Here is a 21,216-nt window from a genome sequence, read left to right as displayed (position 1 = left end):
TGGAATGGGCATCTTTTAGGAGTATGGGAAGGTGGTGGGGGGGAACCTCTTGAATTGAGGTTGTAGAACTAGTCTCTTCAGGAAAGAGATTCTAAACTGAAGTCCTCGGACCCCCGCCTCACTTCCTGCTGCATAAGAGGTGGATTGGAGCAACCACCAATTTGTTTAGGGTCCAAGGAAAAAACTCTTGGAGGATCACAGCTTTCCTTTCCTTCCCATCTTCCCCCAATTCCATCCTCCCTGTTGCCAAGATCCTGGAAGCCTGCATTTCTCAGACAAGTGGGTCACTTTTTTTTTTTTTTTTAAACACAGCGTTAGACTAACCTTTTCTCTATAGCCAAGTATTTCTCTTCCCAAGCATGTGTGGACATGCAGGCTCATGCCGTGCTATCCTGAAGTCTGCTTTCTTTGCTGCTGCGTCCAACACATACCAAAAATGACCTCTACATCAGGGGTCAGCAAACTTTTTCTGTAAAGGCCATTTAACGAGTAACCATTTAACCATTTAACGAGTTGGGGGCCATGAGCTCTCTGGCACAGCTCCTCAACCAGGCTGTTGCCATAGGGTACCAGCCATCGACAGCATGTGAATACGTGGATGTGGCCGTGTTACAGCTTTATTTACAAAAACCGGTGATGAGCCAGATTCGGGGTAGGGACCCCGGTTTGCTGACCCCTGCTTTAGAATCAAACCTTACGCAATCTTTGGTCTATGGTTGCTGGGTAGACAAGAAAAAATGAGCCAAAAGAAAATGGATGCAAAATAAATAAAAAGCAATTCAAGTTTATAAGAGCTATTCCTTGGATAACATAACGAAAAAGCCTCAGATCAAGTTTCCATCCACACAGATGCCACCAGGAGGGCTTTGAAAAACTCTGTTGCACCCTGGAAGTTCCCCGAGACAGATCCTTTATGACTTAGTCAGAAGATACCAAACAGACCTCAGTGCAAAACCTATTTGGTGAGCAATTTTTAATTCTTAAAACTCTTCTGAAGAGTATTAACATACTAGAACTTCTAGACTATTGAAGGTTCATTGGATGTGTTTGTTATGTCACCCGCTGCTTAATATACTGAAAGGTGAGATTGTCTGGAAGATAGTATATATAAAGATTAGGGGGAAAAAAATCTCACTTTTGAAAATGAAAGGTTATCAGATTTTAATGTAAAAGATATATATATATTTCCCCCCCCAGAATTCAGATAAGATTTTCTCTCATGACCATGACCAAATATTCTGGTTGAAGGAAGTAGGGAGAAAAAGAAATGTACAGTGAAGAACTCAGAATGCACTTTACCAAATTCTAACATCTGAACCGAGACACGCAATTGAATTCGTGCCGAATTTCCTGCTGTTACCAAGTATAGCACGGTCACTTGAGCACAAATGCAGATGAGGATGTTATAGCGTGTCTGCTTCATTTCTGGCCTTGGCTGCTCGTACTATTTCTATTTCACTTGTGATCGGATTCCCTTCCGGATAAAATTCTGTAAGTGGGATCGCTCCACTCTTTTTTTTTTATCAATAGAAAACCCCCAAGGTGCTGATCTCAGACTTCCCTGTAATGGTCAGAACACAACTGGAGAACAGAGGTTCGGGGAACCTTTCATTTTTGTCATCCACAGATCGTGTACTTAAGATGTACTTAAGTGCAAAGGTGGTCTGTCTGGGCTTAAAAACGCTTTGTCTTATGGTCTTCAGCTGCAAAGGAGGTCAGAGCCCCTGCTGTTTCTCTGAATGGTGTGGGTCAGTGCTCCCGGTGGCCGGGGGCCTTTCCCAGCCTGGCTGAGCCCTGTGTGTGGTTACCTGCATTTGGCTGCATGGTCATACAGGAGGTAAATAACACTGATCCACAGCAAACTTGATTGCTTGTAATTTTCTTCTTTAGGACCTAGTGCTGTAAACTAAGAAACCTTATGATCTTGCCCTTGAACATCCTCATTCTTTTTATGGGACAATGAGCAAGAGGGACTCAAGGGAGCCAGGGGGGGGGTCTAAAAGCCGGCAGGGTCCATGTGAAGCTAGAACCACTCTCCCCCCCACCCTCACTTCTACGTGGCTAAGCAACACTCAGCTTCTTTCACACCCCATATTGTGTGCAAACCGTAGCCCACTTTTGAGTGACAGCTCAGAGGTACCTAATCCCCTCCTCTTTTTTAAATCTCCTATAACCAGTCTTACCCTGCTTGTGAAGTAAGAAAAAATTAGAACCTTGTTGAGAAAAAAAAAATGCCATTCAGGCCTACACATACTACTTCACTCAGGACTGTGGGGCCACTCTGACAAGTGGCATCCAGGACTGTCTAAGCCAGGTGCGTCTCCGTTCTGGGCTCCTCAGAGTCCACGTCTGTCGGCCACTTGGCTTGTTGACCTGCTTTAAAGATGCCCGGTCATTACTGAACCATTCCCCACCAATCACAAAAACAAACCACAGGAAACGACAAGATAAATAGATGTGCTTCTCCTTGCTGAGTGCATTGACTTAAGGCATAGGCACATTTCCCCCTCTTTGAACAGAGATGGTGTAATCCCCTGTCCCAGCACAAGAGCTGGCCAGGGTGACCCTGGAGCATGACGATGAAGGCGGGGTGATGGGCGGTAGCTGATGGTGGGAATTAGGGGGGTGCTTCCTCAGGCGGGGAGTGGGTGCTGGCGGGCCCCAGGGGACACAGTGGTTCTGATCAAGACACTTGATCAGTTGGTCACAGTTCAGTGAGCATTTCATGGGGGTGGGGGCATGCAGTACTTTAGCTCTGTTATTCTCAGAGAAAATATAATGGTGGATTTAAGAATATGACTATCCCTACACTGAAAACAATTTATAAGAAGATCAAATCCAGTGAGAGTGTGTATGCCTTTAAAAATAAAAGGCACATCTCTAAATTACCTACCAATGCCAAGAAACATAATAAAAATAATTAGGTTTCCGATGCTGCTTTGAGACGGCCATCTCTGAATGGCTCCTCTTGGGGCAGGGGTTCTGCTCTTGTTATTTCTGATTGAATTAACCAATCATTTTGGTTGGAGTTTATTGAATAAGACAGAAGTCAGGATGGAACAAATTTTGACCCATTTCTTCCCTCTTTAAACAGAGACATATCACCCATTTGCTCTTTGCCTGGAAGGCCACTGAGTAGCTTCCAGCCGACTGAGGAGCAGCCGGCACCCTATTTGTGCTGATTTATGATCCCGGTTTTGACTGGGGGAGAGTCTATGAGTATGGAGGAGGTAAGACGGCGGGAGTTGGGTGAGCAGTTCACACTTTGCTAAAATTCACAGTCCTCACTCATCCAACTCCACAAGCCCCCAAACATTGGACTGCAAAGCTAGGAGGGCCGACCTGCGTTTCTGTGGCACTGCCCCATCCCTAACCCGAAGAGGGAGAAGTAGCCCAGCCTTACTGGAGCCACAATAGGAAACCAAAGTTCTGTTTCGAATTCCATCGTCTCGGGGCATGCGTGTGACTCGGAGATTCCCGCCATCACTGCCCTGTCGTGACAATGAAGGAGAGACGGTGTTGCTCAAGGGTGCGGAGGAGTATTTGGTAAGTGTGCAGTACACCGAGTGGTTCTGAAGAGACTGGGAGCGCTGAGCCTGAAGGTAGGGTTTTGATTTTATCATGGAGGTGGTGGGGTGGGGATGGAAATGATGGGAGGTCACAGGGTCACCCATGGTTCCTTTTGTACTGAAACCTCATTTTATACAGAGGATATATATATTTATTTATATATATTTATATATATTTATATCCACCCACACACGCTGACACACTCGGCGCGCACACACGCACGCACGCATGTACACACACACACACACACACACACACACACACACGGTCTTTGATAGGCTTTCTGTGTTCTAGTAAAAATAGCTGGCAGCCAGTGTCTAAAGCCAAAAAAAAATGGCCATCTGCTGCCGACAGTGTCCTCTGTGGAGAGTCTCTCAAAGGCAGACACTTGTGTTTATCTGACAAGTGGAACCGGTTCCTGCCTGGGACAGGAATAATCTCCCGTTGGCGCAGACGCAGATCTCGAAGACCTTCTGCCTCGTTCCCGTGGGCGTGTAGGATCCGTGAGGCAGTCTAGGTAGTTTGATTTTCGCAGCATCTAACTTAATCTAAAGAGAGTACATAGTAAGGGAAGAGTTAGAGGCTGTCCTTCATTCTCCTGACACTCAGAAATCACAGGTGAATGTTCAGTTCAACTCAAACCAAATGAGCACACACTGTGTGTTGAGTATCGTAGGCACTGGGAATGCTGAGTTGAGTAAGACAAAGTCTAGGTTCCTCACAGAAGCTTATGTTCTAGCAAGACAACGTTGCCTTGGCAATGGTATATATATATTAGCACTTTGTTCTAGCAAGACAACGTTCTAGCAAGCTTATGTTCTAGCAAGACAACGTTGCCTTGGCAATGGTATATATATTAGCACTTTGCGAAAGTATATCATGCAGAATGCCAATAAGAGTCCTAGAGTGAAATAAATTAGGAAATGCTAGCTTAACAATTATCTTCACTAGGGGACTTCCCAGCCCGTAAATATGTCTGTGAGCATGGCAGGTCTTCAAGAATATCTAGCCCCTTCTGGGGTGTAAGCGGCTGTTACGATATCACCGATTCCTGCAGGGTCTGGATTCTGATAGAGATAAACTGTGTGTGTGATGCAGTCAGGTCGCTATTTTAAATGTGTGTGGTTTGGAATTTGTGACTGTTGGAAGAGACAGTTTTGATGACTGAGTGCTCTTTCTGCCTACCTCTTTTAAAACAAATATAACAAATGCTTCTAAACCCATCAAAAGGCAGGCTTGGCGGGTAGAGGCAGCTGCAGACTGATCACCTCTAAGTAGCTACGAAGGGTAGAATTGAGTTTGGCTTTTAAAAAGAAAAGCACAATTGTTTCCTCTGTTTAAATTAAAAAAAATTTTTTCCCCATTGGTTTGAGAGAGAGAAAAGGGGTGAAGGGAGAGGGGGCGAGAGAGAGAGAGAAAAGCATCAACCCTACGTTTCACTTAGTTGTTCCATTGACTTATGCATTCACTGGTTGCTTCTTGTATGTGCCCTGACTGGGGATCAAACCCATGACCTTGGTGGGCTGGGACAATGCTTTATCCACTAAAGCCACCTGGCCAGGGCCTCTTGTTAAAATTCTTTAGTAGAAAACTTTGATTATGACCAGAGTGAAGGCATTATAAAAGTCTGTGGCTGAATCACGTTTTCTTTGGGGACTTGGCTTATGTTACTTGCAAAAAACACAAGCAGTATCTCTGCACACGAAAGTGGGATTGTGTTGGGGCAAGGGAATGAATACTATTCACAGTCTGTCACCATCTTGCTATCTAGTTCATTGAAGTTTTGGCTGGTTTTGATTTGGGACAGCTGTTAGAATTGCCTCTCTGTGCTCAAAGTAGAAACATGCAACATAAAAGTTTAAAAATTTACTACAAGTCACTTAAGTTCATCTTTAGCCGGATGTGTGTGATATATAGCTTAATTTGCCAGCTACCTAAATCTTATTTTCAGGTGACAAGTGACAGAATTTGGAAATAGTGTTCATCTTTGAATGGCCATGTGTATTATTCTGTACTTGCAATCCATGCTATGATCTCAGCACCTTACAAATAAGAAGTCATAACTTTTACGTGTTGTGGGTTTGGCTTGTTCTTGTCCTGTTGGACACATCTGTTCAGCTCCTTCTGTTGTTACAGTGTAGGATCAACTTCAGTGGCAAAGGGAGGAAAAAACCGGTTTAGGGAAAGCTTAGCTTGTTGCAGATGTGTCTGTCCGGACGCCTGTCCTTCTCACCCCCTACCTCTCCATCTTTGGACTCCAGTCTCAGCTCTGTTCTGCACGTGGCTTCCATATTGCCGGCTTCTGCATTTATTTCTACTCCTTTTGGGGCCTCCATCACCAGAGACCGGGTTGGGGACTCCAACCTGAAATATATACAAGACTAAGATTAAAGATCCCATTTCAGTATTTATTTATTTGTTTATTTATTTATTTATTTTTGGTGGAAAATTTAAGAAGAAGTTTGCTTCTCAGAGCACTGAAATGACACTTTGGTATTTGAGCAGGACATTTTCCCAGCTTTTGTGTCACAGAGCTGGTCAAGTCGATAAAGGAGAACATATCTGGGCTTTCCCCTCACCGTGTATCACAAGTGCCGTAAGGAAGGAGTTCGAGGGGCTGGCTTCTTCTGCTCTTACACCCAGTCAGTGACGGCTTCCTTTCTAAAATTTTTCCAGTTCTTACATAGGTCTTGTTCATTTTTACCGTAAGGCAACCCCGGGTCTAAGCTGAGCTTCCTCAGGCTGCTCAGAATTCCTTCTCCTTTGTCCTGTTCTCTTTGTCTTTCAGGTAGGCGGGGTTAGAAACACCTGGATTCAAGCCACAGCCACAGGGCTGCCCCTCTGGGACCTTGGGCAAGTCTGTCTGTCTGCCCTTCCCTCCCCTTCCCCACATTTCTCAAAGCATCTGTTTCCTTATCTATAACATGCTTCAGATGGTGCTTGGCACATTGGCAATGAGTAATAGATACTGCCTCTTATGCTTACTGCTGTTACTATTGTTATAATAGCAGCAAATCATAAAGAAATCTCAGGCCTTCCTCAAATAGGCAGTTGTCAAGCGAGAAAATTCAGAATAGTCAGTAGCTGCTGGGGCTCAGAGAAGAGAAGTGGTTTGACGGCAAAGAGACACATGAGGAGACGCTTTTCCTTTCTGGTGACAGAACTGTCCTGCGTCTTGTTTGCAACGGTGGTTACATCTCTCTCTGAGTCTGTGGACACTCACATAACCACACCCCCGAAAGAGTTAATTTTATATGTGTAAATTAAAAAATAAGTTGAGAGAAGGAGAATTAGCCATACTCTAGGTTAATCATTCTGACAAAATAGAGGCTCATCTAACTTAGAAAGATTTTTCCCTAATTCATTCAAAGAGAAAAATATTACCCATCCACTGAACAGTCCACATTTTTTATATTATTACCAGATACAAACGAATGAAGGTCTTCCTCTCTGTCACAGAGGAAGTGTCCCAACTTAGGAAGCCGGGGCCTCAGCGTGGCTCTCAAACGGCTCTGATTCAGACCAATTTTCCTGTACTTTATTTCTGTTCTCCTAACTTTCAGACACCTCACCCTCTCTGCCCACTGCTGACTCCCTTTTCCGCCTCCACCCCTCCCGACGCTTAGGGCAACCCCTCCTGGGCTTCAGCAGGTGGCAGGAAGATGAAGCTGACCGGTTTGATGTCACCACTGAGGTCTCAAGCCTCCTTCCTCAGGTGCCAACAGAGAGGGCTCCCCCACGGTCAGTCTGGGTTCAGAGGGTCACGTCCAGGCAAGCAGCCTCCTCCACTGATTTCTGTATTCCCCTACGGCGACTCGGCCAGAATCATAAAGAGGGACCACAGGTCCAGTGCTCATAAAAGGACAGGCTTGAACTTTTCTGTACCTCATTCTTTCTGTTCTGACCTGCCCTCTCTGTGTGTGGCAGACATCCCCAGAGTCCCGCCTTCTCCTCCTCACAAGATGTCACCAAGTTGGTGCTGGTCAAGGTGTGGTTCTGCTTCTAACGACAGTTGACTTCATCGGCGTGTGGTGTTTCTTACTCTAATGTCAGCACCAGTGGGGGTCTTGTTACTAGAGCCACAGGGAGGGACATCAGTGCAGAGCAGCCCTGCTCTGTCACTAAATCCAACTCCCTTGAGCCTCTGTTCTTGGCCCCCTTGCACTGGTGAAATATGAAGATGGTTTTGCACCATTTTCTTGGTTTCTTTCCTATCTGGCCTGACTGGCTTAGCACAGTTTATCCTACATTTTCTAATGTCTTCTGTTTTCACCAACATTGATACCTTTCCCCTTCTGGCATAATTTTCCCTTCTGATAATATCGCCTGCTCACCGCCAACTTTGTTCAGACTCTTCTCAATGGCACGACCGTCACCCACCTTCCCCAGGTGCCAGTCCCCATGCCACCTTTGTCCCCGTCTCTGTCCCCACTCCCGACTTCTCCATAGTCAGTCTACTAATTCATCTCCAACCTGAATCGTCTCAACTGCCTCCCAAGGTCTGTCTCTAAGCTTTCCTCTTCTCCACTGCACTTCACACACAGGGATGTCTCCCTAAAGGAAGTTTTGAATACGTCACTCTGCTTACCAAGACCTTCACAAGGTCCCTAGACAAGATCTGAACTTCTGAGTTTATTCTGAACTTCTGAGTTTATTCGGCCATTGAGAACTTGGTCTGATCTACTTTGTTAGTTCTATGTCTTGCCACAAACATCAGCTGTGTTTTAGTGAGCACTTATGAGGCGACGGACCCTGTGCAAACTGCTCTATATAAGTCAAATAATACTCACGCTGTTCCGGTGACCCAGACTGTACAAACGAGGACCCCAGGGTCAGTGACTTGCTCTGGGTTACACATCTAGTAAAAGGGCAAAGGCCAGATTCAAATTTACGTTTAGTGGACACGAAAGTGAGTGTGCCGGCCACTACTACACTAAAGAACTGAACTTCTCTCCTATCATGTCTTCATGCTGGTCTTTATAATTAAATGACACCTCTTCCTTCATGGAATTTGCCCTTGTATATCAGGGTCAGATGATGGTACTACATATGGCTCAGTTTACGTACTGCCCAGTATACAGTATTCTCCTAACCTATTTAAACAGTGGATGTCGGTGATATCAAATTCAGCCAATGGTGAATGTGTCCACATGTGTTAAACAACATTCCAAGTGGACGACTCACACAAAGAGACAGTTGTAGGGAAGAAAGAACTTTATAGAAAACAAATACAGAGCCCGGAGAAAGAGGTGTACCAGGCGGAGCGCCGGCCCGGCATGTCAGGCTGGCGTTAGAATTCGCTTTACTCTCGCTCACCTCCTGTGGTTTCTGAGATCAGCAGGAGAGCCCCAAGGCCAGAGTGGGGTCAGAAAGGGCCGCTCCCATTCCCTCTCTGTCTCGGAAGAACCAGCATGCTGAGCGAGGGATCTGGGCCTCAACTGTCTCCCACTGTGAAAAGGCTCCAGTAAGGTGGACAGGGCAGTTTCCAGGCAGCAGTGACAAAAAAGTAACTGACTCTCTGTTTCACAGCCTGTCTTAGTGTCCTGTGCTGTTGGGCATTTTTAAGTTTGCTCACATGCTGATATTGCCACTGTGACGAAGGCTCCTGCAGGAGCCCCGTGGGGTGGGCAGAGAGCCGACAAGGCACTCCTGATGCTATGCCAGTCAATTTCTGGCCACAGATGACCAGTCACACCACACAATGGCTTACTGGGCGCTGAGCGAGGAAAAAGGGAAAGGCGGCTTCCTTCCCACGGCTGGCGATGGGGAGTCCCGCTGGCTCTTGGAAACAAACAGGGCTTCCATCAGGAGAAAGACCCAGAATGGGAGAATGGCCCGGCAGGGAGGTCCGCGGGCGGGGCTGTGTCCTCGGGAGCAATGGTTCCCAAATGTATCAGAATGCCATGGATCGCTTGTTAGAGCAGATTGCTGCTCCAGCCCCAGAGTTGGACATCATGGGTCCAGGGTGGCGCCTGAACACTTGCACTGTGACGTGTCACCAGGTGATGCTGGAGCTGGTGCGGGGGCCGCACTATAGGGACCATTGCCCACGGTCTCAGGTGCACACAAAGGCTAGACAGGTGATGTAGATGAACGACCCCCTAAGAAGCTGTAAGGACAACAGTCTTTGTACAGTGATGTGTGGCCAGTGATGGAGATGCTCCCTCTCCGGGGGCAGCTGCTGCCCTAATCTAGCTGACTGCTGTCAGAACCTCTTGATCTCTTTCCTGATGAAAAAACTCAATTTTATTCTGAATCATTCAATTTTGGGGATTGATGCATATTAACATCTCTAAAAATATAAATATGGCATAAAGAATGGTAATGCAATGACTCTTGTATACTCAGCATCCTTTTGAAGAAAGAAAAGTTTTTTGTCTTTTTAATGTCCCGAGGTCCTCTTCCTAACCCCACCCATTTTCCTTCTCTCGAGCATAACTACTATTACGGATGTTAGGTTTCCTGGTTGTTTTTTGTTTGTTTTTCTTTATAAGATTACTATATACATGTTTGCCTCCTTAAACAAGATATTGTTTGCTATCACATGTTTTTGACTTTACACACAGAATAATTCCACTTAGGTATTCCTTAGTGACTTAAATTTCCTCCCAACATTCCGTTCCTGAGGTGCATCAACATATACAATTTCCTGGGTATTTGCTTACATCATGGTTTGTTTGTCCATCTTTCTGTTGGACATTTGGGTGGGTCACAGGTGTTTGTTCTACAAACTCCATCCACACAAATCCTCATCCATGGATGCTGGTGTCCATTTGTAAATTCTCTTTAGGACACATATGTGAGGAGTGGGATTGCTAGCTTCTAGGATATGCATAGCTGCAGCTTTATTAGATACTTTCCCACTGGTGGTGTGTAGATTCTGGTCATTCTATTATATCAATACTTCCTTGCTAGCTCTGATACTATTTAATATGACATGGGACACTACTGTCTGTCAAGTTGGCACTTCTAGATTTGTGAAGTTAAGCATCTTTTCATCTGTTTGTAAGCCATTCCGGATTCTTCTTCGTTGAAATGCCTTTTGCCTATTGGAATTACTTTTGTTGTCTGTGTGTGCAAATTATATTTAGTAACACTTTATTCTGAAAAATGATTATTTAGTAGTTCTCTGGATTGATGGTTTCTTTTTTGAGTCTGTGATTTGTCTTTTCACCCTTTGCTTAGCATCTTTGAGCAAATGAAGTTTCACACTGTAATGTCCAAAAACCCATGATCATTTCTTCTTGGATTTATGCTTTTTGTATCTAATCTGAACAATCATTCCCTACAAGGAGATCATAAATTTATTCTATTTTAAAAAATTATTTTTTTTTTTTGCTTTTGCATTAAGTTTCTAATTTACTGGGTTTTGAGTTTTGTGTACGGTCTGGAGAACTAGAGTCAGAACTGATGCGGGTCAATGATCTTGACATCCTTTGTGAAAAGCCCATATTTAGTTCTGTCACAAATTATACTGTCGCACACCTGTGAGTCTCTTTCAGGGAGTTCTGGTCTGTTTCATTATTTTATTGGTCTGTCCCTGTGACAACAGTTCATTATTTTAGCTTGCTTATTACAGTTTTAACATTCTTTCTATGGTATTTCATCAGGCAAGGCGTCTTACCTTGTTCTTCAACAATGCCCTAGCTATTCTTGGTCTCTCACATACATTTTAGAATGAATCTAAGGTTTACAAAAGAGCCCTTTTGGAATTCTGATTGCATTTTTGTTCATTCCGTGAACATCGCATCTGTCTCTATTTAGTTGTGTTTCCTTTATTGTGAAGTTGAATAATTTTCTCGATACGGGTATGCAGCCTATCTTTTGTGGCTATTGAAAATGGTATTTTAGTAAAAAAAATATGCATTTCTTTCACCCCTATTTTTCCTTTTGTATTGATGTCCAATTATTTCGTACGTTGATCTTTTAGGTGACGCTTAGTTACATTATCTTATTTTTTCCTAAGATGTTCACAGGTTGTTTTAGGTTTTCTTTGTAGGTACTAATGAATTTATGACAATTTTATATCTTTTTTTTTTTTTTTGTATTTTTTCCAAAGTTAGAAGCAGGGAGGCAGTCAGACTCCCAAATGTGCCCGATCAGGATCCACCCGGCATGCCCACCAGGGGGCGATGCTCAGCCCCTCTGGGGTATTGCTCCATTGCATCCCGAACCATTCTAGCACCTGAGGTTGAGGCCATGGAGCCGTCCTCAGCGCCTAGGCCAACTTTGCTCCAATGGAGTCTTGGCTGCGGGAGGGGAAGAGAGAGACAGAGAGGAAGGAGAGGGGGAGGGGTGGAGAAGCAGATGGGCACCTCTCCTGTGTGCCCTTGCTGGGAATCAAACCCAGGACCTCCACATGCCGGGCCGACGCTCTACCGCTAAGCCAACCAGCCAGGGCCAGTTTTATATCTTTTTATTATACTTTTTCTTTTTATACTGTATTGCCTTGAACTGTCCAATGCTGTGCTGACTAGAAGTAAGGAAATGACAATCTTTCTGTTTCATGACTTTAAAGGGAAAACATTGAACAATTTACAATCAAATATGATTTTTTATTCTAGTTATTTTTCTCAAATACTTTTTATTAAGATGAGTTATCTCTGATTCTTATTTTGCTAAGAGATTTCATCATTCATTTTCATCATTCATTAATGTGGATTTAATCAAGTACTATTTTTGTTATTCATGCATATATTTAGGTAATATGTTTCACCTTAATGTGGTGAATTAAAATAATTTACCAACGATAATCCACTCCTGTGATTTATTTGACACTAACCCATTGTCATTAAGTATAATCTTTTCTATATATTTCTGAAAATATTTGTTAATTTTTTAAGGATTTTGCACCTGTGTTCATAATTGGCTTCATCCTGTAATTTCCTTATAAGATCTTTGTCAGGGTTATTGCTCATCTATATTCTGGAATTTTATATGACAGATTATAATCGTTTTTCCCTGTAAATTTAAACTCATCGATAAACCCTCTGTGCATGGAAAAACATCTTATTCCCACTTTTAAAAACAGTTATAGATTTTGTGTTTCTTCTCAGATTGGTTTCTGTAAGTTATCTTTTTGTTGGTATCTTTCCATTTTATTTAAAGGTTTAAATTTATTGGCAAGGCTTTTTATAATATGTTATGTATAAAATCAATTCTTTAAAAATTGACATTAGCTTTTTGGCCCAGTATGTGTCAATTTTTATAAATATGCATGGCATTTGAAAAGAATGTGTGTTCTTCTGTAGGTGCTATATATCATATATATCTATTAATTCAAAATATTTAATTGTTCTCTTCAAGTATATGTATGTGTGTGTGTGTGTATATATACACACATATATATATATTTGGTTTGATCTATCAGTTACTAAAAGAGGTATATTATTAAATACATCCCAGTTTAGAGTTATTTCATCTTTCTTTTTTTTTTTTTTTTTTTTTTTTGTATTTTTCTGAAGTTGGAAACAGGGAGGCAGCCAGACAGACTCCCGCATGCGCCCGACTGAGATCCACCTAGCATGCCCACCGGGGGGCGATGCTCTGCCCATCTGGGGCATCGCTCTGCCGCAATCAGAGCCACTCTAACACCTGAGGCAGAGGCCACAGAGCCATCCTCAGCGCCCGGGCAAACTGTGCTCCAGTGGAGCTCCGGCCGTGGGAGGGGAAGAGAGACAGAGAGGAAGGAGAGGGGGAGGGGTGGAGAAGCAGATGGGTGCTTCTCCTGTGTTCCCTGGCCGGGAATCGAACCCGGGACTCCCGCACACCAGGCCGATGCTCCACCACTGAGCCAACTGGCCAGGGCCTACTTCATCTTTCTTATCTAGGGATAGTGATCCTTCTTATTTAATTTTTTTTTGTCTTAAAATCCATTTTGCCTCTAACTATAGTTGTTCTTCCTCTGTTTTTGTCAGTATTCTCCTTGGAGACATACATTTAAATATCAGCCATTCTATGTATTACATGTTAGGTGTGTCTGTCATATAACTAGATTTTTAGTTCAGATGACTTTTTATTGAGGTCTAATTTATATACAGTGAAATGCACAGATATTTTTATTCCACTGACAAGTACATATTATATATATATATGTATATATTTAAGGTATATAATGTGATGTTTTGATATATGTATACACTGTCAAATACCTTAATATCCCAATCAAGCTAATAAACCTATCCACCACAAGTCATCTGTTTACCCTTTTCTCCCCTATGGTAATTTTTAATTTATCATTGCATTTTTTTTTTTTTTTTGTATTTTTCTGAAGCTGGAAACGGGGAGAGACAGTCAGACAGACTCCTGCATGTGCCTGACCGGGATCCACCCGGCACGCCCACCAGGGGCGACGCTCTGCCCACCAGGGGGTGATGCTCTGCCCCTCCGGGGCATTGCTCTGTCGCGACCAGAGCCACTCTAGCGCCTGGGGCAGAGGCCAAGGAGCCATCCCCAGCGCCCGGGCCATCTTTGCTCCAATGGAGCCTCAGCTGCGGGAGGGGAAGAGAGAGACAGAGAGGAAGGAGAGGGGGAGGGGTGGAGAAGCAGATGGGCGCTTCTCCTGTGTGCCCTGGCCGGGAATCGAACCCGGGACCTCTGCACACCAGGCCGACGCTCTACCACTGAGCCAACCTGCCAGGGCTATCATTGCATTTTATGTGTAGCACTTTCATGCGTTCTGTAACAAACCATTGCCTACCCCATGGTCACAAAAATGGTCTCCTATATCTCCTTCTAGAAGCCATAGTCTTTATATAATCCAGTTTCATAAGTGACATCCCATCACTTATTTCATGTATTATTTATGTAGAGTCAAGTTACCACATCCAGCCCACATCAAGGAGAGAGAGGGCAAGGATCGTTGGGGACCATCTTACACGCTGCCTAAAAACACTCTTTTTAAAGACACATCTTTTCTACAACCCAGTAATTCCCTAGACCCTTTCCTTTTCCACATCTATCTTAAAAGCCTGTTGGGGTTTTGGGGATTGTGTTGAACTCACAGATCAATTTTAGGAAGAGTTGATATCTTAACAATATTGAGTCTTTAATGGATTTTCTTTTCAAATCTAACAGTCCAAATGGACTATTCTTGATTTATGTGCTACTGTTGTGTACTTCGGTACTGTGTTCTTTGATCCAGCAAGATTACCATCTACAGTCAAAGTCAATTTACATATATTCATGTATTTCCCACTTTTCTTCACTTATTCCTTCTGTTAATCTTAAACTTTCCCCCTTTCTTTATAACATCAAGAAAACTCCTGATATTTTCTTTTAGTGAGGTTTGCTGGGGCAAATTCCCAGTTTTGTTTTTCTGGAAATAAATCTTTAATGTGCTGTTCATTGTTTAAAGAATGTTGGCTGATAAACAATGGTGCTGTCACTATCTCTGAGGAATTGAAGATACTACTTCTCTGTATTCTGGTTCTCACTGTTTGTGGTTAAGAAGTCAGCTGTCAGTTTAACTTCCAATTCTAGAATTTCTATTTGGTTCTTTTCTCTCCTGCTGCTTTTTATCTTTGATGGTTTGCAGTGTCATTTTGATATGCCGAGATGTGGATTTCATTTTATTTAGCTGAATTTTTTTTTTTGACTCTAAATTTGTAGTTTTGTGTCTTTCATCACTTCTGGGTGATACTCAGCTGCTGCGTCTTTGAAAATTGTTTCTGCTTCCTTCTCTCTCCCCTCACTCAGAATGAAACTTGGGTTGGACATTCTCACTCCAGTATTCCTGTCACTCTGCCTCCCTGCTGTCCCCATGATTCTTCAGATAGACTTTCATGTTCACATATTCTTGTTTTTATCTATTTCTTATCACATACATTGGGTTTGTAATTTTTGAGATGATATTCTCATTTCTAGAAACTGGCTTATTTTCTAACATGTTAGTCATCTTTTTTTATTTTTTGTTCTTTAAATTCCTCCTTTGGTTCCTGTACTCACAGTAAATGAACTTGTTATATTTTTTCTCTGCTGAGTCCCATGTGTCTAAACTGGCTGCCTTGCTTCTTTTCCTGTTTTAGTTTTCAACCAAAACAACTGGTCAGGGTAGATAGAGTATACCATGTTGCTGTACTAGAGACCCACATTTTTGCTTTTTCAAAAAAAAATCGATTTTGAAATTGTATAGTGTAATCGCTGCAACTTTCAAGGGTGGCAACGTGATCGTTTTTTATTATTTTAAACCACGGATATGCCAACTTCCTGAGATCCAGATCTGGCTGAAGGGCTGCCAATAAGCTAAAAATGCCTCTAAAAGTTTGTCAAGGTGCAATTAGAAGCAGAGACCCTGTAGGAGTAACATAGCGATAGATACGTGATAGGAATTCGACCTTGTCCACAGCGGGAGCCAGGTACAGGGTCTCCAGAAGGCTGTTGTCCTTGTGTCTGAGGCTGGAGTGCGGTGTCAGCCGACAGGCATTCAGAAGGGAAGATGGACGGGAGGTGAGGGGAGGAAGGTGAGGAGATGCTGGAACCCTCTCATGATGAACTGGCACCGTGACAGTTTCTTACCACTTCTAAGTCTCTGGTTCGGTGGAGGGAAAGTCGTGCCCTTCCTCATGGAACTAAGAAGGTGCCCGGCCCAGGAGCTGGAGAAGCTGAAGGAGGCCCTGATGGTAGGTAGCCCGAGGAGTGAGCGGCCGGGGCTGCCCCACACTAACCAGGTGAGCAGACAGGTGATCTGTGTGGTGCCTGGTGCCCTGACCCCACCTTCCAGTGTACCAGGAATATACCTGTGGCTTCACGTGCACCTTCCGACCACAGGCTAACACCGAGAAGGAACTTCCTGGGAATGCAGTGCCGGCTTAGCTAGGTTGATTCCATCCAAATCCACGCTACTGTGTCATCCTGCTATAAATGGCAGCTTTGGCTTAAACACAGCACTCCGTGGAATCAGTTTCAACTTCCAATATAGGAACTGACTGAAATAAGCACCTACAAGAAGTAAGGAGAAACGTGGGCTTTTTTTTTTTTTTAATTGTGGTGGATCTGCTTTTAAGTCAAACAAGGGTTACTTTGGAATTTGTGCTCCCCACATATGTGGTCGCTGTTTAATTTTTATGAATGGAGCTGCTGAATTTTTAGAGATCTATCTGTTTTTAAATAATGAGTTGGCAAATCTAAGCGGAGTCCTCTTAGGGTTCTGCTCTGAAGATTTAAGGAATGGGCTGGGTATTGTCATTTGAAAGCCACTTCTTTCAGAAATGCCGTGATAGTCTGTCCTCAAGAGCAAAGCCATTTTGAAGTTCGCTTTCACAAAAGGCAAACCAGATCATGACAAAACACTCTTTTGATTCAACCCTTCTTTCCCAGTGGAAAGCTTGCTGGTTTATTTAATATACATTTATTATACTAGACCTCAGGGGATAGAAAAGTGGCCTCTATCCCAGTCTGGTGGAGTCATTAGGAAGTGGCTCATTTATTTGGACAACATTTGTTGAATTCCTATTATATGCAAAATGCTGGGGTTATAGTTGTAAACAGTATAGACCTAATTCTTGCCCTAGTGAGTTGATGTACTGCTATGAACGAGCCACGTTGAGCAGTGTTTGGTTTACGGTGACGAGGAATCCTTGATGAAGTGTGTGTGTGTGGGGGGGGGGGTGAGAAGAGTTGGGGTCTGAGAAGGCTTACGATGACATCTTAAGGATAGGGAGGTGTGAGCCTGGCGAAAGACGAGTGTCCTAACTAGAGGGAGCAGCACACTCGAAGACTTTTAGGAGAAAAGTAGTTTTGTGGCTTAAAAATAATTGCAAGAAAAGTCCATAGAGACTGTGGTGTTAATGGGAAGAGGTAAGAGATCGGTCAGGCATGGCCTTGCAGAATATGGTGAGACAATAAAAGATTTTAAGTGGAGTGGGGGTATAGGGGCATAAAAGGATGACAACATGAGCTGATGTCCATGTTGGAAAGATTATTGTGATGGTTAATTTTATGTGTCAACTTGAATGGGACACAGGGAGCCCAGGCATTTGGTCCAGCATGACTCTGGGTGTCTCTTTGAGGGTGTTCCTGGGTGACAGCAATACTAAAATCAGTGGGCTCAGTAAAGCAAATCGCTCTCCCTCATGGGGGTTGGCCTCTTCCAATCAGTTTTAAACCTGAACACAACAAAAAGCTGAGTGAGTGGGGACTCAGCTTGCCTGGGCATCTGAGCTGGGACACTGGTCTTCTGCTCTCAGATGAGAACTTATACCACCAGCTCTCTGGATCTCCAGCTTGCTCACTGCAGATGTTGGGACTTCTCTGCCTCCATTATCAGGTGAACCAATTCTTTATTATAAATCTACACACACACACACACACACACACACACACACAGTTAGAGTTCTCTAGATATACACAACCAACAGGATATGTGTATATATAATAGTAACCTTTTAGCCCTAGCCGGTTGGCTCAGTGATAGAGCGTTGGTCTGGCGTTCAGGAGTCCCGGGTTCGATTCCCAGCCAGGGCACACAGGAGAAGCACCCATCTGCTTCTCCACCCCTCCCTCTCTCCTTCCTCTCTGTCTCTCTCTTCCCCTCCCGCAGCTGAGGCTCCACTGGAGCAAAGATGGCCCCGGCACTGAGGATGGCTCTGTGGCCTCTGCCTCAGGTGCTAGAGTGGCTCTGATTGCGGCAGAGCGTCGCCCCCTGGTGGGCGTGCTGGGTGGATCCCGGTCGGGCACATGTGAGAGTCTGTCTGACTGCCTCCCCGTTTCCAGCTTCAGAAAAAAAAAATAGTAACCTTCTATAAATGTACATATCTGGCCCCAGAGTGGACAGTGGACAAGAAGGGGCATGAGGACTGCAAGGAGAGGACTCGGAGCCTGTGGTTATCCAGGTGGGAGAAGGTGGGGACTTGCACTTGGTGATGGAATTAGTCAGAAATGATCTCCAGCACTCTGAGTTTTGTGACTGGTGTACTGAGTGGGCCAGCCACTGAGGCAGGAAGAGTGTATGTGGAACATACAGAGCACAGCAGACAGTTGTGAGTGGGGTTTTGAATACAGTGAACGGGAGTTGTCTGGAAAGTCCAGTAGCAATGCGGGTGTGCAGGGCTAGAGCTAGAGAGGTGGGCGGTACATCTGATTGCGGTTGGCAGCATCTTCCTCTGTGGCTGAGTTAGTGACAGTCTGTAGAGACAGCCTCAAAAAAAAGCCTTCGCAAACCTAATCAGTCTGGAGTGTCAGCTGCCTCTGGAGTGTCTGGGCTGCTGCGAGTAGGAAGGCGTGCTGAGAAATGGTGGTCTCAGCCCAGTCCCAATGGAGGTGGCATCCTACCAGGGTGAACGCTGGTTCACTATAACCAGAGACAAAGCAAAATCCTGACCAGGATTCCACAGTGCCCAGACTTGGCTGCCCTCTGAGGTGATCTAACAGCTCCCGTGTGGCCCAGGGACCAGGGCAGGGAGAACTGTGGACAGGGAGAGACTAGGTTGATTGGCAGCTCGGGGTGATGACCATGGTTCCCTGGCACATTGCTGCACTCACTTGAAACCTCTCCTCCTCTGCGCAGATGCCACTTCAAGTCCCTGGGAAACACAGGATGGCAGTGATGTCCCCTTCCTCCTCAGTTCTACTCGAAGTGTCAAGAATAAACCCCCCCCCCCCAAAACCCAGGAAACTTAAAATGCTATTTCCAGGTCTGTTTCTGAAACTCAGAGGATAATTTATTTGCTGTTGGCATTATCAGTTTGTTCTCTTTGTTTCAAGCTCATTTTTTTTTTTTTTTGAAATTGTTTTTGTTGAAACAGTGATTACTTATCCAGATTGCCCAGGTTCATTTCCTTCATCGTAAGAATCTACATTAATCACTTCCAAACCCAGACAAGCTTTTAGATCATATTTTGTGCCCATCCTCAGAGAAGGGAGACAATGGCTTTTATTACCTTGGGGAGTGACCTTCAACACATCATAAAAGCCAGGTAATAGACGTGGTAACTGAAACAGAGGGCTAGCACAGCCCTCCCTAGGAAAGGGCCAGTTCACACCAGCACCGACACTGAGCGTGGCTGTGTGTGTTCTATGTCTGAGGAAAAATAGGAATTAGATCAAGTTGTGATAGAAAGGATTTCAATTGAGAGAGATACTGGCGGGAGGGTCTGTAAAGTTGGTGGCGCTTTAGTCAACAGAAGTAGTTGCTTTTAGGGAGTTCTTGGATTGGCTGAGGCCCAGGGCTGGGGAATTTCCGTTCAGTCAGAATCACATGGGGAGCTTTCAAAGCGTGGGTCACATCGCATGCAAATCAAACCAGAATTCCAGGGCTTCAAAACTGTTTAACATGTGTTTATATGGTGACGGTTGAAAACCACTGACTTAGACTGACTTAGCAGATCGTTGTGAATAGCAGGTACACCATTTTTAATATGGAGCCCTTCTATGTCAGTGATGGGAATGGAATGGTTGTGATATGGCTTCTGGGGGAAAAGTAACCCAAGCTGTGACCCCAGGAGCTAAGTTAATGCACTTGATAAAAAGACCCGCAGTTTCTACTCTGTAGGTTCATTGTACCACCTGGGTCACTTGCATTTTTGGGTTGCTGATCTTATAATACCGTGTATATAAACCCCTAGTCTATCTGTGGGACTCTATTCAAAAGAGTGTGTATATTTCTCAAACAACTTTTCACTGATTGGAAGTTCATTAGCTCTTGTAGAATCTTCAAGAGCTCCAAGTTGAATTCCTCTTTCCAGAAAAGCACCCTATTTTGGTTGTGCTTTTTGATAAACACTAATCAGCCAACAGCCATTTTGAAGATCCTGATTCGTTTCAATGTGCTGGGCTACTGTGAAGGCATGGTGAGATTTTTTTTTTTTTACAGAGGCAGAGATAGACAGGGACAGACAGACAGTAACGAAGAGAGATGAGAAGCATCTATCATTAGTTTTTCGTAGCGCGTTGCAACTTCTCAGTTGTTCATTGATTGCTTTCTCATATGTGCCTTGACCACAGGCCTTCAGAAGACCGAGTAACCCCTTGCTGGAGCCAGCGACCTTGGGTCCAAGCTGGTGAGCTTTTTGCTCAAGCCAGATGAGCCCGTGCTCAACCTGGCGACCTCGGGGTCTCGAACCTGGGTCCTTCCGCATCCTAGTCCGATGCTCTATCCACTGCGCCACCACCTGGTCAGGCAACATGGTGAGATTTTGATGGTGACACTTTTCAGAGCACAGTACTGGCTGCCGTCACGTCAACCACGGGGGCCCATTTAGTTTTCAGCTTGGAAATTCACAGTGCTCCCTCTGACCACGTTTTCCTGCCACCTTTGCGGCTTAGCCTGTATTTCTGAGTTAGGCTATCACGTGGTCTAATTCAGAGGAACCTCAGGAGCCTCAAACGGAGGCCCAGTGTCCAGTGCTGGATACAGATTGAGATTCACATCCCCTCAGTGAATTCACATGATACGCCCTACACGGTGGTGCTTCTCCTGTATATTGTCCCATTTGAGAGCCACTACCAGCACCATTGGAAAAAAGAGGCAGTGGAAGTTTCGAGAGGTTAAATGTTGTGGAGTCGAGTGTAGACCATGTGCCTACCAAGTTGTAGACCAAACCGTGGCCTGCTGATCCCTAGTTAGCACGCATTCCCTAGTTCTGACTGTGGAAAAGTAGTTCTACATAATGGGTGGAGATCCCATCCTGTAACCTGCTCTGTCACCTC

General features: G+C 44.4%; 1 protein-coding gene across 3 annotated transcripts in view; it reads right to left on the bottom strand.

Moving 5' to 3' along the window:
* Positions 1-1,190: 1,190 nt before the first annotated feature.
* SGCD (sarcoglycan delta) overlaps positions 1,191-21,216 on the bottom strand; it is a 381,422-nt gene continuing 361,396 nt past the window's right edge. For 2 of the 3 annotated variants that reach the window (XM_066273104.1, XM_066273106.1), the window contains exons 7-8: positions 5,811-5,934; positions 1,191-4,118 (exon numbers count right to left, since the gene is read on the bottom strand). In XM_066273104.1, the coding sequence (XP_066129201.1) occupies positions 3,945-4,118; positions 5,811-5,934 (298 nt within the window). In that variant the 3' untranslated portion in view covers positions 1,191-3,944. The remainder of the gene's footprint in view (positions 4,119-5,810; positions 5,935-21,216) is intronic. The other variant, XR_010731067.1, reaches the window with a different exon arrangement.

Source organism: Saccopteryx bilineata, chromosome 4 (assembly GCF_036850765.1).
Source record: "Saccopteryx bilineata isolate mSacBil1 chromosome 4, mSacBil1_pri_phased_curated, whole genome shotgun sequence".
Lineage (NCBI taxonomy): Eukaryota > Metazoa > Chordata > Mammalia > Chiroptera > Emballonuridae > Saccopteryx > Saccopteryx bilineata.
Note: the sequence above shows the minus strand (reverse complement) of the source record. Positions and strands in the feature narration are given on the sequence as shown.